The following is a 17680-nucleotide window of genomic DNA, read 5'->3' on the forward strand; positions in this document are numbered from 1 at the left end:
TCTTTAAACGTGGCACTGTAATAGGATGCCATCTTTGCCACAAGTCAGTGGCAAAGATGGCATACATCCACCACCCACCATCTCCCTTCCCTGAGTATTAAGCTCCCAAATCATAGCTTTCTCATTGACATTATCACGTGTGTGTGTGTGTGTGTGTGTGTGTGTGTGTGTGTGTGTGTGTGTGTGTGAAACAAATGTTAATAGTTCCCTCTGTGTTTTACTTCGGAGGTGTTTGTGAAATAAACATTTTAAAGGTTTATCGTTCCCTGTGTGTTTTTATCATAGAGGTGTGGTTATACTTTTAATCTGGATCGCCTAATAACATAATGTTAATCTTAATCAAGGATGAAGACTATTTCATCATACATGATGCATCATATCTTTTTGCGCGCTGGTGGGGCCCCATGTCGTGCACTAGGTGCCCTTTTTATTTTTTCGCCCCTGCCCTTCAAACAGCCTGAGACCGCCACCGCCTTGTCAGGAAGAAAATGATATATGTCTTCCAATTCCGAGCGGTACACAGCTATGGCAAAATAATAGCAATAACACATCGGATACCGTAACACATACAATATCATTATTGCCTTTGCCCTGTGAAAACAATATCATTAGGTGGCAAGATTTACCACGTTCAACGCTGGTCTTCCTGAAAAAAGTGTTCAGTTTTTTTTTAACGTAATTATAAAATATATATATATATTATATTTTCTAATTACTAACTATATTTTCTAAATATACCACAATTAAAATGCATAATATATTAAAATATTAATCAATTTACGTTAAAATAAGCAAACCAAATGTCTAACCGCTGAAATGCATAATTTACGTCTCTCTCCACCAGCTTTGTTGATTACACTTGGTATGTTAATTTGGGCATGTGAATCGATCTTAACAAATCGTTGGTAAAATGTAAGAAATGCGTTGAGCACACACTGAATTATGTCCCTTTCTAAACAGGACGCACGAATCTTTGGTAACACTATCCTTGTGTACAGTTTTACACAGTAAGTTATTGGCATCCGATGTGCGACGTGGTACACAGCCTTTTCATTGAATCGAACCTACCGTAGTCAATCTCGCGATACATACCACCACGTGAATTTAAACAGCTGTCGTCACGTGGGTGGCGTACTTGGCATTCTGGGAAAATAAACAGTGGTCTGAAAAACAGCGTCGCCAGCGTTGTCGCGTTCACTATTGTGGGTAAAGTGAAAATTAGGACACCGTTAGGTTGCTTGTCTATAATAGGACGCGGACTAACTTAAGTGCAGTGTCATTCTGCTTGAATCGATGAAACCGCAGCAACGTTAGCTTGATAGTGCAATGACAGAAACGTTGAATTGGATAACAGGACTTGGAGCAGGCGGAAAAAGAGTGGAGCGCACTGCAATGATTTAGCGCTAGCTAATGCAACACGGCCAGAAGTCGTAAAAGTTGGAGGATTGCACAGATTCATTATCATCTCTTGGCTATGAATTGTTAGTGAGATCTTAACGCATTAAATATATAGCTACCTAACTAGCTAATAGTGTTAGCCTGCTAGCAAACGGTTTTCGATAGTGTCAATGCCGTGCACTGCGATGTTAACTGTGAGTATGGCATTTGTTACAAAGGATAAGAAGCCAGCCAATGTACACCACAAGTCCTTGAACTGGCATGACTCTAGATTGGTGTATCCTAGATAAATTCACCCGCTTGGCATTCTGAATGAATTCCTGTAATGGGAACAAACGGACGGGATTAATGAATTGAGAACTGCTTTTGTTTATCTGACTTGCTATATCGGATAATCGTCTTCTGTGCTGTAGACTAGCTAGCTTGCTAATTAAGATTTTTGCTAATTCTAGGTACCTTGCAAGCAAATGGGTTTTATTTACATAAGGCAACGTTTAGCAACATTTTCTGCAACTGTTAGGTACTTGCTATGATCCAAGGCAGTCCGACATCAGCTGGAATCTTGATGGATAATATTGCCGCTGGCTAGCTGGGAGAGTTATACAAATGCAAGGAAACGAGCGAAATAAATAACTGCAAGCTGAACATTCCGATCGAGGACGCTTTGGTACGTCGCTAGCTAACGAGCGAACGTTAGCGCATGTAGAAGTTGCCCGACGTCAGGACTCCCCTGGAAGGGCAAATATGTGGAACCCGGGATCTACAACGCTGCAGTTCTTCGTCAAAGTCCTGAAACACACGGCAGGCAAGGGGCACATTCAGCTGAGCCGCTGGCTGCAAAGATCGGCCCAGGAGTCCATGGACTGCGATAAAATTGATATTTTAATTTGTAACGCGTTTGACGAGCGGGGCGCGGGTGGGAAACTGGACGTGGACCTGGAGAACGACATCAACAATGAGACGGGGATCTCTTTCATCGGGGACGCCAGGCATCCGTGCTGTATCACCACCTGTTGTTTCAAAAGCGCTCTGCTCGTGTGCATTTTGACAGCTGTCTGCTTCTCCTCGGTGGCCCTCGTGCGCCAGTACCTCAAGGACCTGCTTATTTGGGTCGAGAGTTTGGACAGCCTGGTTGGGGCTCTGCTGTTCATCGTTGGGTTGATTTTAGTCTCCTTTCCCTGCGGTTGGGGATACATAGTTCTCAACGTGGCGGCTGGATACTTGTACGGGTTCGTGCTGGGCATGGGGCTGGTGATGGTCGGGGTGTTGATTGGGACGTTCATCGCCCATGTCGTTTGTAAGCGGTTATTAACGGACTGGGTTTTGACCAAGATTGGAAACAGTGAACAGCTGAGTGCGGTCATAAGGGTTGTTGAGGGTGGAAGTGGACTTAAAATTGTGGCCTTAGCAAGACTCACACCGATACCCTTTGGACTCCAAAACGCAGTTTTTTCGGTGAGTACAAAAGTAACGTCCAGTTAGCTATTGTGTACAGTGGTTATGCATTCTGCGCTGCGGGTGAAATTTTGGAAATGCGTATTCTGACAAAGTTTGAAAAAGAACAGCTGATATTGATATTCTTAGAATTTTGCAATACCGGGCAGATATTTGACCTTGACTTCCTTATCAGCGGTGGGGGAGGAGGGGGCTGGGACGCTCCTGGGAGAACGGGGGTCGGACATGGGATCAGAACTGAATGAGAACTGATTCCATGAGGCTCAAGGTCTGTAACTGTCCTTGTATTGCCCATCTCTATTTGGAATGGACTCACATTCTTCTCTAGATGCCTTTACAAATCCGTGCATGCCTCTTTAGGGTCCAGCTACCCTCCCACTAAGCTGAAGATGAAAGTGGATGGGAGTCAGATGTCTGGTTGTCATTGCAGTAGCTGATCATTTTATAATAAACCGTTACCCCTATCACTAGCCACCTCCATGTTTGTTTCTCCTATTTAAATCTTACAAATCTTTCCTCTGCTTCTATTTAACACGTGATGGCAAAGTAGTTTCTCAGACAAAGCAAGCTACGTAGTATGTGAATTACTTGGTTTCAGCCGTATTGTTTTGACACTTAGGGTAGTGATTGTGCTTGTGGGTGCCATCCATCAAATTTTGCTGAGAAAGTAAACTATTGTTTCTTCTGCATTGTCTCTACTTCACACCTTTAAACGTCTAGCTTTAGTGTTGTACTGGGTGTTCATTGTGTGCTGTCATTTAGTTGCGTGTGACTGAGGTGTCTAGCAACACCTGAATGCAGGGCTGACTTTGTGTCCAGCCTGTGCTCATTCAGAGGATGTGCGTGGATTCAGCAGTAAACTAGAGCAGCCACCAACAAAACAGGTTGTGGATGTAAGATGGGCATCTGGAAAATAACCAAAGTAAGGAGCACACAAAACCAATTTTAACAATAAACAGAGTTTCCTTTAAAACTGACATTAATTTACAACTAGTTAACAACTATAGTAGAAAACACAGATGCTGCTAGGTGAAAAAGGGGGGGGGGGGGGGGGGGATGCTTGTATCTCCATTTGTCACTATATAATGGGGGCGCAGTTAATCCTCCAAGATTTATGCTACAGCAAATATGCCATACCTGTGAGGTAACATTTGTCCCTGTCTTTATCTTTATCTTAATTTTATGTGGGGCATCTGCTAGCCAACATTGCCTCATACCTCATACCTCCCCCCCTGTTGGCTACACAACTTCCCCCTTCTCTTTCATAAGCTATTTGTCCTTGCTCTGTGGTATTTAGCCAAGCAGTAGATGGCTTAAGTCCACAGACCCCGGATAATAATAGTTTTGCACGACATCACCCTTACCTGCTCTGAAATACAATCGCGGTCTGAGGAGCATTGTCTGGTAACTCGGTGCTGAAAGTTCTCGGCACTGGAGTGGTACATGACCACAGGCGCTTGACAGGCGTGCCGCGATTACGAATGGCGGCTCGCCCTGGAAGGTCGGCCTTCTCGGGTCCGGCTTTGCGTTTGTGCAGCGTGTGCAGAGCAACCCACACAGCGCTGACACATACTGTGACTTTGCCCCGTAGTTCATTTGAAAGAGGTGTAGAGTCTGTCTTTCTGCACTCAGACTGCCTGAGGGTCTGCCCGTAACACTTTAGATGAATGGTGCTATAAAAGGACTACATACTGACTTAATAAGGTCTGCATAATTGCAGTCAAATTCCTGTGCTAAATTTCATAGGCTGTCAAAGGGTGTGCTCTGACATACCATGACTACCGTCACAACTATATAGTGCCTGTACTACAGGTATAAGCATTTTGCTGAAATCCAGACAGACTTAAGTTGCTTCATAGTATTTTTACCCACGTTACAGTATAAATTTTTTGGGGTAGACATTGGTCCTCTTTATATACTTTTCAGCAGAGTAGATAATACAAGTATTGTTTAAGAGGTATGTTTCCAGAGCTTGTAGTTAACAAGCTTTAGGACATGTAATGACATTTGCAAGAGATGTAGACAAGATGCAAGGCTAGAAGGCATTTGTAGAAATTAATACTAAGATTAATACTTCTGCTGAAATTGCTAGAAACAGTATAACATCGCGTTGGCCTTGGCCGTCATTAATAATGCATCATGTCAAGAGGAGACAGGATTGCACTTCAGTCCTGCAGTTCACCTCTTCTGCCACGAGGAAAATGAGCTTCTCCTGTCGAAAAGAGCGCCGCCGCGCTACTTTCCACTTCGGTAGATCACTCATTTCACATGTAAAAGTTCTGGGAATTTGTGCGAACAAGAACTTTTAACAAATGAGGCTGTTGGATGTCACAGATTGCGCATGGTTGCAGTAATCTTACTGTTTCCATAATGCTGTTGGCATAGTGTTTCTGCAGGTTTGGTAATGTTACCCCCTGTAGCACTGTAGGAGGAGACTGTGTTCATTAACTGCCTCTCTGACGGTGGGGTGGGTTATGTTATAATTTACATTTTTGTGGCTTGTGCTGACTGTGTGAACAGCAGGGCATACATTGAGCTCTTTGTCACAGCTAGGTGTTTGCTTCAATTGAATTCAAATAAGGATCGTCTTGCCCAGGAGTCGGATTCTGAACTAGGTTTTCCATTGTCCTAAAAACCACACCTCCCTGTACTTTGTGGAGTCATGACCCATGCAGTTTTTTTGTCGGTGGCAACTCCTTTGGGGGCATCAGATTGGCACACTTCTTAAATAAGACCACGGGGGTGCGTTGGGCAAGCGGAAAGCCCGCAGCTTTATAATTTAGAAATTTAATGCTTGAAAGCCAACCACTGTGGCTTTCTGGCGCGTCAGCAGTCGAAAGAGCCCGCCCTCCCCCCCAACCCCGTTTTGTTGGCGAAGTTATGGCAGACTTGTGAAAATGGCCGAGGCTGTTCCCGCTGCCGTGAGTGTTCCCGGAGCTGTATTTGTAGCGGTTTTGCTCTCCGAAAAGGACAGGATTAGCAGGACGGAGCGTTCAGAATGCTCGCCAGCATCACCGGAGGCTCTCACTCTCACTCCTGAAGCAGGTTAATAAGCACAAGCTCTCTCTTCCAGAGTTTCCGTTTCACCCTGAGGCAGGTTCAAATAAACATCCCCCCCCCCCCCCCCCCCCCCCCCCATATGCCCCCTTTGTGCTACTGCAATTAAGCCTACCTGACGGCTCACGCCGCGGTAATCTTTTCCACGTTCTGTCTGTGTTTTTACCAACACAAAGGTATGACTCAAGGGTGCGTTGCGTCCACGTACTTAATAAGTCACGCTAGAATTGTGTTGAGGCTGCTTTCAGTAAGCACATTTCGGTGTCAGTGGTAACATTTCAATATGCTCTGCACATTTTGCTGAAGCAGAAGGCGCTGCATTATAAGGGTAACCCAAAACGCTTGCACTGCAAAGCAAGCAAAACCGTCTCTTGGCAGCCATCGACAGGGAGACGCTTATTTGTACCTGGGCTGCATCAAATTACATGATATACTGAGCGTATATTAATGCCCTCTTTGTCTTTGGTGACCTGTCTAATTAGCAGGAAAGGGGTCGTGTGGATTTTGAGCCTTGAGGATCACCGTTTAAATGTGGTTGAGTAATTAGCTGTGAAAATGAGGTTAGCGTTTGTTTTCAGCCAGCGCTCAAGTCTGCTGTTCCTCAAAGGTCGCGACCTTTTGGGGGCACAGTTCATGCAGGCAGTCATGGTAGAAGCTCTAAACATGGAAGGGACCTGGTAAAAATATGCACGTTTGCCACACACTTCTTCTAAGTTACAGCAGGATGTGACCACAGGTATTATGAGGATGCAAAGCAACAGTCACTATCAGGTTGCAGCGAAACAGAAACTACAGCGCCTGTCGAACAGCACGACAGTTTTACAGACTGTGGAAACTGTTGCGTGGTCCGGGGTTAGCGAACAGGAGGGGCTGTAGCCTAGCGTCTTTAATTAAAGCAGCGTGGTTTCAGTGTGGGCTGAAGGTTCTCCGCACGGATGCTTTTGTAAAATCGATAAACCAAAAGCGGCAGGCTGTTATACGTCGGGTAACTACTGAGAGACTTAAATCCAGCCACACAAACACAGTCCTCACACGAATCCACATCAAAGGGAAATGGATGTAAACTTCTTAAGTCTTAAGTCACAGACAATGGGCGTCGACTTTGACATAAGAAAAAGAACCAACAGGAAACCCTCGAAAGTACTTGCTTTGCATCTGCCAAGTATGGCGGTATAAAGGTCGCACAAACTGGTTCTATTAAATTGTGGTTGGCAGTCTGGGCACCTGATTGATGCTTTGAAGAACGTGGCCAGTCAAGGAAACCTTTCCAAATCAGTGTAAACAAACCACAGATTCTTGTCAGGAATTTGCACTCAGGTGTATGTCTTAGGGCTGACACTCCTGCACCTGTTCGCCATAGGTCTGAGTCGACTGGTCTGATTCCTATATGTGTGACTTCTGAGGTATGAAGAATGGCTTCTGACAATGTGTCAAACCGTGTTAACCCTGCAAACGGATAGTCTCTCTACGCGGCCGTGGGTCCGCCGCCTGTCTGAGAGCTTGTTTGCGCTGTCCTTTTGCCGCAGATCACAGAGGTGTCCTTGCCAAATTACCTAGTGGCTTCCACGGTGGGCCTGCTCCCCACGCAGCTCCTGAACTCCTACCTGGGGACGACGCTCCGGACCATGGAGGACGTCATCGCCGAGCAGAGTGTCAGCGGCTACTTCGTGTTCAGCCTGCAGGTGAGTGGCAGAGACGTCACGATCACACCGCAATTACACATGTGCGGGCCTGGGCAGTGTGTCCAACTTCTCCCACCTTGCATCATCACCTGAGCGCTGGAATGTCTCCCAAAGTGACATAAGCATGGTGCTAAAGTCCATGTATTGTTATACGCATAACTCAGCAGATAATGGAGCCACCATGTCATACTGCATTTTCATAGTGTCTGACATCATCCAGGCCTGAACAAGAACCTCCCATTCTTCAGTAAAGGATTTTCATGTTTTTGGTTGACCAAAACTGGCCAAAAACAAAGATTTTCAGGTGGTGGCAAAATATCTTTAATGTTTCCAGTTGTCCCTCGGGGGCAGAGAAAGATATTTTTGCTTCTGATGAAAGTGCAGACGTGGCTTTGCGCCTGTGGGGCATTTTCTTCTGGGGCGTAACGTGGGATCATTCCCATAAGGGCTGGGTGGGTCCTACCTTTCTTCTCTGATCTCTGTGACAGCCGCAGGCTGCCTGGTTGCTGTCGTGTTTGTCAGGACACCCAGGGTGGTTCTCTCACAAAGGGAAAACCCAGGGAGCATGCTTGGTGAGGCGCATGAAGCGCTCACAGATCTGCCGTGTAAGGGCCCTTGGCCCCGTCCCAAATGGAGTACCTTCAAGGCGAAGCGAGTCTGTGCCTCACGTCAGAGGCAGGGAGGTAACAAGGGGGTGTGTCACTGCTCAGAGACAGCGCTGTTATCTGCCGCTGACGAGCAGAAAAGTAGGTTGCCGTGTTGTTAGCAACCGCGGCTGCTTTTTCAACGACACCTATTCCCTGTCTGAGCACCCCCCGCCACCACCACCACAACCACTTTAACACACACCACCATCCGGCCGATGGGTTTTGTTTCACCACACTGCAATAACATTTCAGCTAAAAGGAGTCATTTTGCTAAAATTAATTAAATGTAAAGCCAATGTAGTTAAGTAAAAAATTTAAGGACAAAAAAGACTTGGACAATTAGTTACTGGCTATTAAGTTGTATGATAGTTGCTCAGTTTCAGTCGTTTTATGAATATGTGAATGGATTTTGTTCCCTTTTACCCCACTGTTCCCGACATCATGATAAGATGAGCGAATCAGAGATTGCGTAAGTAAAGCGGCAGTCAGGGAACAGATGTACATTCAGTTCTCATCAGCCGTCAGACAGGCGGGGTACAGGACCATAGACGTCTGCACACTTTTAGCTCCCAGACCTCCCAGCTCCCGGACAGGAATCCAGCTTGGATCAAAACATCCTTTTTGTCATGTGCAAAAGACTTGCAGTGTCTTGCATAGGTAAAGAGGAGCTGTTCCCGTAAGACACTGGTTCAAAGAGATGCATGAATTATTTGCTGAAGGGGAGTTCCTGTTGGTGGGTAATTTTGAAGTAATGCTCCTCAGCGTCCTCTATTTTTAGCTAAGACATATATGCATATGTGTGTGTGTAAACAGTGTAAGCAAAACAAATGAGCATTGTAGAAGTACAAATACATAATACTGTCACACGGATAGCAAGGTTAAAATAACAAGGTTTGCTGAAGTTTGCTATTTTAAATATACATTTCACAGACCCAATAGCAAATTAGCCTTGGATATTGATTGTGACATTTATTTTGACACTGTGGCAAGAAAGTTCTCCTGAAAAGAGGAGTCCTGTGGTGGTCCTCGGATTGAGACATAGCGATGAGGCTCTGACCTCTGAGTGCAGTGGGATGCAGACTCAGGAACATGGCACCATGAGGGAACCAAAAGCTCCATTGCACTCTTATGCTCCCTCCATTTTGCTATTGAGACACCCTTTACTAACGAAAGCTCAGTGCAGTTCATGTTGGAAATTCATGGATGAGGGCCAGTTATTTGGTGTGTCCAACTTCACACTTTCATTTCATTTCAACATGCTTGTTGCCTTTTTAAGCACAAAACTTAAATTTCACACTCATTTAAATATATGTATTTTGAATGATAATTGTCAACTATTAATATTCTTTTCAGAGAAGAGCCCTTAGTACCCATTTGTGTTATTTACTGAAAGGATGTGTCCTGTTCTTCCATTTTTGCACTATAATCTGGGGGAGACCAACCACAGCCAAGGGAGCATTGGAGAAATTTCTTGGTTTTGTTCCATCGGAGCTCTGAATTACATAATCAAATAAATCATGTTACGCTGAATTGATTAAGATGGCCATATTCTGGAGGTTCTCAGCATTTCACTAAATGCACAGGCTCAAATGTATAAGTTTGGTGTTATAGCGGATCCACTTATTTGAATAAGAGATTTGATGGAGTAAATTCATCTCCAGCACTATCAGGACCAAGGTTTGTGTGCCCTTCTTATAGAACATTAGAGGCATTCCCTTCTTATTGAGCCCCTACATACACAACCAGTACACAACGTCCTTGATAAGGAATAACATGGAACTACCCAGATCTGCAGTGGAAGCCACGCCATTCAAGCCCAGGCTTGACACAGTGATAATATCGCTCTTGAACGGCCTGTTCTCATCATTAAACTTCTTACATTACATTACATTATCAGCATTTAGCAGACGCTCTTATCCAGAGCATCTTACATGGGTTAGTTTTTACATGCTATCAATTTATACAGCTGAGTATTTACTGAGGCAACTCTGGGTTAAGTATCTTGCCTAAGGATTCAGTAGCAAGCTCTGCTCCTTACCACTATGGTATGCTGCTGTCTGCTACGACTTAATCAACATGAGCTTATGACCTGCACTTGCTAGGAATTCTTGCATTCTTGTGGGCAACGCTGCATCCCCAGTGTAAGTCCAGGTCGGCTCCGCGTCCTTTATTTACAATACTGTAACCTCCCTTTCCCACAGATCATCATCAGCATCGGCCTGATGTTCTATGTGGTCCACCGGGCACAGGTGGAGCTGAACGCGGCCATCGCGGCCTGCCAGATGGAGCTCAAGTCGTCCTACATGAACGGGAGCGCCGCCAACCACGGCGGCTCCACCTACTGCAGCAAGCGGACGGCGGCGGGGGGCGGGATCAACGTGGTTTAAACCTCATGCCAAAATCTCCTGTCCTGTGCGTTTTTGCTATTGTTGCTACTATTATTATCATTTGCAATCATGCAGTCGTGGACTGAATGCCAAGGTAAAGACGCACCAAACGAATGAATGTGTGGAAATACAGCTCTGGTGGCTTGCAGCGCCGCCATTGCCCCCTGCCAGTACTGTGTTATCAAGCGGGGGGGGGGTATCTAGTATTTGCTGCCGACACCAAGCCTGAGCAAAGAGCTATGGGGTCAGACGCTCTTGTCTCCAAGTGTAAGTTGCCAATCGGATGCAAGCTGAGTAGTCTATGCGCTCCCTTAGCGTGAGATGTGTATGAACACTGAGCCAGTATTGAACTAATTATCTATTAGAATGGCGGTTTAAAACGATGGTTTTTGCAGTACATTTAAGTGGGATTTTTAATTGCTTCATTGTTTTTTGTTTTTTTTTTCCTCAAATATGGTACTAATTTAGAGTTTTTAATTTGATCCATTTAAAGTTCATAGTTGGCTAAGCAGGCGTATGTATGTGACAAACACCAGTCTGTTCGATGCTGGAGAGAAAGTCATTTCAGCCCCCAAAAACACGCCCATGCTGAGGTTTCTACGGTGAGTAATGAGCTGGAATGAACACAGGTGGCGCTCTCGAGACAACTACTGGAATGCACAAAGGTGTGCTTTAGTTTCAGATGTATCGTGGTACTTTTTATTGTGGTTTTTTCCACATTTGAAAGTTTTGAAGAAGTTAAACAAGGGCATTCTTTTTTATATAGGCCTAGGTACGGTGACATTTATAACACTTTTTTTATTTTATTTTGCAAGATGGAATAAGCTGTCCGTGAGCACAGCTGGACAGTTGTGCTAGATGTGGAGGGATTATCCATGCCCTCCTTGTGCATATGCTGTATGAAAACCATGGCTGCATTCCCTGTTGGGGAAACTATGCCCTGCTCAATCTCTTCTACCATGGTTCTTGGATTCACAGCTCCAATAGGAACAGGTGGGGCAGAAGGCGAAATTCTCAGCCAGAATTTTACCACGTCCTGCCAAGAACCTTGGGTAAAATTTGATTAAGTCAACAGACAGACGGATGCAGTAGCCAGCCATTAGCCTTTATAAAAGTCGGATCATGTTTCCTCCCTCCTACAGTAACTATGACAATGATCTCTAATTGCATTCAGAATGGGTTTTAATTGGTTGCCATTTTTTTTTTTCATATTATACTGTTTTTCGTAGTCCCATGTAGACAGGCATTCACTCTGAACTCCTCAGTGGCCTAGTTCCTGACGTGACTGGAAGCTGTGCTCATCACGCAGCACAGATTCTGGTGTAATACAAATAAGAAATGGCTCAGAGGAAGAATGTCTGTTTCAATACGGCAGAACCCAGTGATCTGAAAACCGATTCCCAAGAACAGCCTCTGTCAGCGCTGCAGAAGTGTGTCATTTTGTTCTTTAGCACCCCACCACAATGAACTCCTCTCTCACCACACTTCATGGGTACAGAGAAGAGAGGAGTCACAGTTACTTTGTGTCACGCGTTACATCGTGAACGGAGTGGCTCTGTGAGCTGAGAGTGACTCTCGTCACGCTGTTTGGAGATCATGCTTTCCCATGTAATTATTCCAGTAGTTTTCCAATGAGCCTGCATAATATAACTAGCGTGACACGCTGGGGGAGAACTGGCATGGCCTACCATCGTGCCCTAGAGTGATAAGTTAGATATGGCCTTATTCCGAGCCTTGAATGACTTACTTGGATCGAGGCTATTGAAATGCAGCCTCGGGTTCTCTCTGGGAAAACGTTTTTTTTTTTTTTCTCGTATCCCGGGAAACGGCAGACGGCGAGATAGTTGGCTCTGATCTGGGAAGCATGCAGCTCCGTGGGCTTTTCATTCCGCTCGAAAGCACACGCCTGCAACCGCACGGTTCACCTCCGCGCAATCTCGTTCGAACCAGTTCGGACTGTAAAACTTGCTGGATGGCCCTCCTCCGCAGCGGTAGCCAAGAGGCTACGCTTTAGAGAGCAGGGTATGGTAGCAACAGCAGGGACAAGGCCACGTCTGCCCAGCAGTTAAACAGTGCTGTTAAGCCACTCGGCAGGTGCCCCTAGGCAGCGTGACTCACTGACTGTAATGTACATGACCACATGTGCAGGGAAACTACAGTTCAAACCATTCATGCACAATTTAACTATACATAATTAAGTTTCAAAAGACTTGAGCTTTGGGTGAAGTAGATTTATTTTTTCATACAGAGCTGAATCTGATCAGTCAGATGGGGAAGAAACATGATCGTAAAACTTTTTTGTTCACAGATTCAGCTCCCAAAAACCACAAAAGGTTCACAGTTCCCAGCAGGCCGATGAAATAATATTTGTTAAGTACAGCTTCGATTCTGTTTCGGGTTTTTAAAATGCAGCCCATGGGTAAACACCGGGGGGAGAGCGTTTGCATGAATACTCTACAGGAAGACGAAGCGTAGCTGTTTATAAGACTTGACGCAATTGTGACTTTGCATCGTCATGATAGGCATCTCAGTTTCAGACAGACAATCAGATACGGTGTGGTCCCTAACAATGAGTGGATGTACAGTTTTTTTTTCCTGTACATATATATATATTTTTATTTCCTGTCTGCTGCTTTTCAGATTTCCGTTCAACGTTTGAATGATTAACGCTGGTATTGTATGTCGACAAGGGCTCCCGTAAAAATTGCAACACCGCTAATGTTTTTTTTTTTTCTTCTCTTGATTATACAGCTGACTTTGATACAACTGACGGTTTACTCATAACAGACAAACTATCTTACTGTGGTTATAAATGCCGTGCTGGGCAAGACATCATTTCAATAGACGATGTTAGGTTATTTGAAACACATTCCTGGTTATTTTTGTTGGATATTTTTCAATGCAAACGTGTATCCTGAACCTGTTGTCTGTCTGTCTCGCTAAGACTGCATAGGCCCTGTGAGTTCTGAATATAGCAATAATATTTGAAAAGCGAGCGAAAACGCAACAAAACCCACAACTGGACAATATTGTACGCATCTGACATTCCCAGGCCTGTGCTTACAGTATTAACCTGCCTTTTAACTCCAGCTGCCTAGAACATGTGAGGACACTATTTACATACGGATTTGCTGCATTCATGTTCCAGGCAGGTGTCTTGTTGGTACAATTGTGGGAGTAGAGCGGGGAGATTTGACTTAGCTCTGCCAAGACAAATGCAAAAAAAAAATAAAAAAAAAAAAACAAAACAGTGGATGTAAGGATGGACCATACAGACTCTTATGTTGTTGCTTTGGAAATGTAAAAAGTGGAAAAAAAAAAAAAAAAATCAGCAAACCTTGTATGGTTTAAATACATCAATACCATCGCGCTATATCTGCTGGCTCTACTTAACATAGACGTATAGTTATGCAACAATGGAATTCAACTAAGGGGGAGGGGAGGGGAGGGGAGGGGGTCTTTCACAGCACCGGATAAGCCCTGCTCTGTGGCAGAAATCTCCATTTCAAACAAGGTCATACACAAAACACCTTGGCCCGGATTAGGACGAATCAAGATCTGTGAAATGGCTCCACAAATTGTATCAAGTGCATTACACATATACTGTATTTTGTAATACAGAGAATTTTACAGTGTGTAAATTAATATTTATCGCTGTAATATGCTTGTTCAGTGTTATTTATGGGAAAAAAAACATTGTCTTAAATGTAAAAGTTGTTAATTCTGCTCTGGGATGCAAAACAATTGTTAGGATATAATAAAAAAAAAAAACATAAGTACATAAATGCGTGCTGTTTTTACTGTTTCTGATAGACACAGTGCTGACAACATTGCAGGGAAAGTGCATGATTTGTTCAGCTGCTTATTTTCTTGAGTAACTTGCTGATAAGGAGCCATGAGCATTGACCGCATATGCAATTAAAGCCTGTGTGCTTTTCCCTTTTTATGATGGACGTGGCAGTCTCGCACACGTGGAAAAATAGCATATGGGGTTACTTAACTACCAACAATAAAAAGCAGACATTTGGGGAGCTCCACGGAAAGAGACGTCCTATTCGGCTGGATCCCGGTCCAGATGAGCTTGCCTCCGAAGGTGTTTACATTCTGGCGCGCTATTTAAGGAGGCGCTTCGCTTGTCCGTTTTCTGAACCACTTCTGGAAAATATGTCATCGTTCCACTGTGGCGCTTTGTGTGACGGAACAGGATCCGTGTCCCCCGCGGAGTTGTCATTTGGTTAATGATCACCGCGTCGCGAGCGTAACGAGGCGCCTCTCGTCCCCGGGCCCGCCGAGCCGTCCCTTCCTTAGATACACGAGATGTTTGCTCTGGGCCGGTGCGTCAAGGTGATCTTGGGCCGTGGCGATGACGAGGGCTCTCGCAGGCGTTCGGGGCGCTCGGGCTGGTTTCCGCGCGAGGGCACTCGGAATGCGTTCTGACCGCGGTAGACTCCGCTGCTCAAATTTGAATTTGGCTGCTTGGAAGTAACCCAATTTCTCTCCCACACATGAAGACGCAGCCAGCAGCAGCCACCAACTGAGGAATCAAACGGCAGTAGATCAACTGCAGAAAATAAAAATATTCGAATGTTAAAAGTGGACAAATTATTAGCAGTGTTGCACAGCCGCTGAGATATGCAAAATGATGCATGCGTGAGAAATCAAGCCACATCTACAGTGGAACATTGAAAGAATGTTGTGTGTGTGTGTGAGTGAAACTGGATGTGCTAAGGAATCAAATTTATCATTTCCAAATGCAGTACTCCCGGGGCAAGGAGGAAGAAGATATATATTCATAGGACGTCTTTGTCTCTGTTCCTTGCGTTAGCTTTATATATTTAAATCTACAAAATGTTTATGGTTTTTGGCAGAAGACGTCTCGGAGGCAGGGAGGCTGGAGGGTGGGGGGGAGGGGGGTTGTGTGTCCACCGCGCCCACGCAGCTGTTGCTTCCATCTGGCCCGCTGCGGACCTGCCCCTTAGGTGCCCGCGCCTCGGCAGCTCCTCCGCTAATCTTTAATCCGCAGCCGTAGCAGGGGGGGATAAGGAGAGGCCTGACCTCCGGAGACGCAGCTGTGTCCTCTCTCGCGGCCCGCGGCCCACGTCCCGACCCGGGGCCATCCGCGTACGAGCCGGCCTCCGCGGCGTTCGTAGGGGTCAAGTTCTACCCGTTTGCGAACAGGCCTGAACCCCGGGAGCCGTGACAGTATAGTGGTGAAGGTTTTTCCTCTCAGGTGCTTTCAGTTCAATGAGTACTGAATTACGCCAACTGATGCGGGGGGCAGAAATGAAAAAAAACAACTACTTCCAAGAAACCCAAGACAGCGGACTCTCCATACATTTTATCAAAGGTTCCATTTCAGACATTTTAAACTAGGTATAAAATTACAAAAGTATATTTTAAATGCCATTGATACTGTTATTATGTCGCATAAAGCCTCCTACCTTGAGATATGTCTTTGAATATTGAACAGAGGATTATGAAGCAGCAACCAAGATGGATTGGCACCGTCGAAAAACTGCTACAGGGCCTTGGTGACATCTTGAATGACTCAAGCGATGATCCTCTCCTGTGGGGAGGATGACATGGGCCTGTTTCTAGGTCTGAGGCACAGCTGCTGAAAGGCAGAAAGGCACACAGCACAACTGATATTAATTTGCATACGGGTGTCATTCTGAAGAGGCAAGGCTTTAGCGAGGGCTGAGAAAATTCCGAAAGGACAGCATCAGAGCGTTCATGAATATTTTGGTTTTATTTGTTGTGAGCACAAGAAAACCACAGCAATGGGGAGTATTTCATTTTGCTGCAGCAACATTAGCTAGAAAACATTCAAAGCATTGAATGAAGCGAGCAGCCCTACAGTGTAGATGCATATCGGTGAGGTGGCTGTACAACTCCCCACCACTAGAGGGAAACCTTCCCAGAAAAACTTACCCCCATAAGCCTTCCTACTAAGGGACCAGGGAATGCAAAAAGATATAAGGTAACCACGGTGGGGAAAACCTGGTGAGAGTAAAGGAGAGAGGAAGTGCACAAGTGTATGCTTCCCCTGAGCAACAATCTCTCTGGCTCTGACTCCCTTTGGGGAGTCTATTCAGTAAACAAGCACCACTTGTACACTAGGTGGATTTTGGACTGGTTTCCTGGCAGACAGCAAAGGAACACTTTCAGTAATCTTAGGCTCAAAATCAGGTTTTCAACTGTCTAATACCCCTCCCCACATTTCTTTTTTTACCTGCACCATTTCATTTCCGCTGCACATCATACTACTACATCATCATATCGTTTCCTACTACTGTAGGAAGCCTGGTGTCATCAATGGTCTGATTACAACAGCATGATGTTGTAGCTAGCTGGTAGCTAATTACATTGGATAGCTTGACAGCACTAATGGGTTCTTTGTACTTGTATTACAGTTGAAGAACAGGTGATAGAGAACCTAAGGCAGCTAGTTACAAATGGTAAGTCTGGTTTTGTCCAACCCTGTTGCTACATTGTTGACATTAGTGAAATTTGCAAGTAATTTTTGCATAATTTGTTTTGTGGCCGGGGCATGTCCGTTTATCCAAAACCTTCCCGTTTCCATCCTGCATTAGCAATAAGATGCCAACAACGGCAAAATAACACAGGTGTGTTTAAGGTAGCTACCCATATTCAAATTGCCACACACAGGGAGAATGTGTCTAATGTCCTACCTGATGGCAGAGGCTAAGTAGGCGGCTGTGCCACAAACACAGCTCTGTTGGTCGTGTTCACACAGCCCTCTGGTGGTCAGCCTGAGTAAACACTCTTTGCCTTGCCTTTGTGTTTTCACATTAATTTTTGTACTGTACATTACATTATTGTCATTTAGCAGATGCTCTCATCCAGAGCAACTTACATACATTATAATTTTTACATGTTATCCATTTATACAGCTGGAGTCAAGCTGAGTCTTTGATTGTTGCTGCTACACAGGCCAAACTTAACTGAAAAATGAACACACACAGAATATTTAAATTCATTTTATTTATTACTTAGCCACGTTTACATAATTTTATTTTACAGCACTTAAAAC

General features: G+C 44.9%; 1 protein-coding gene across 1 annotated transcript; it reads left to right on the forward strand.

Annotated features, from left to right (window-relative positions):
• The first annotated feature begins 1790 nt into the window (after positions 1–1790).
• On the forward strand, positions 1791–14055 carry tmem64 (transmembrane protein 64). The gene is made up of 3 exons (XM_036515883.1): positions 1791–2853; positions 7437–7592; positions 10441–14055. The coding sequence occupies exons 1-3, from the start codon at positions 2143–2145 to the stop codon at positions 10624–10626; spliced, it is 1053 nt and encodes a 350-aa protein (XP_036371776.1). The 5' UTR covers positions 1791–2142; the 3' UTR covers positions 10627–14055.
• The last annotated feature ends 3625 nt before the right edge of the window (positions 14056–17680 follow it).

This window comes from Megalops cyprinoides, chromosome 21, assembly GCF_013368585.1.
Source record: "Megalops cyprinoides isolate fMegCyp1 chromosome 21, fMegCyp1.pri, whole genome shotgun sequence".
Taxonomy (NCBI): Eukaryota; Metazoa; Chordata; class Actinopteri; order Elopiformes; family Megalopidae; genus Megalops; species Megalops cyprinoides.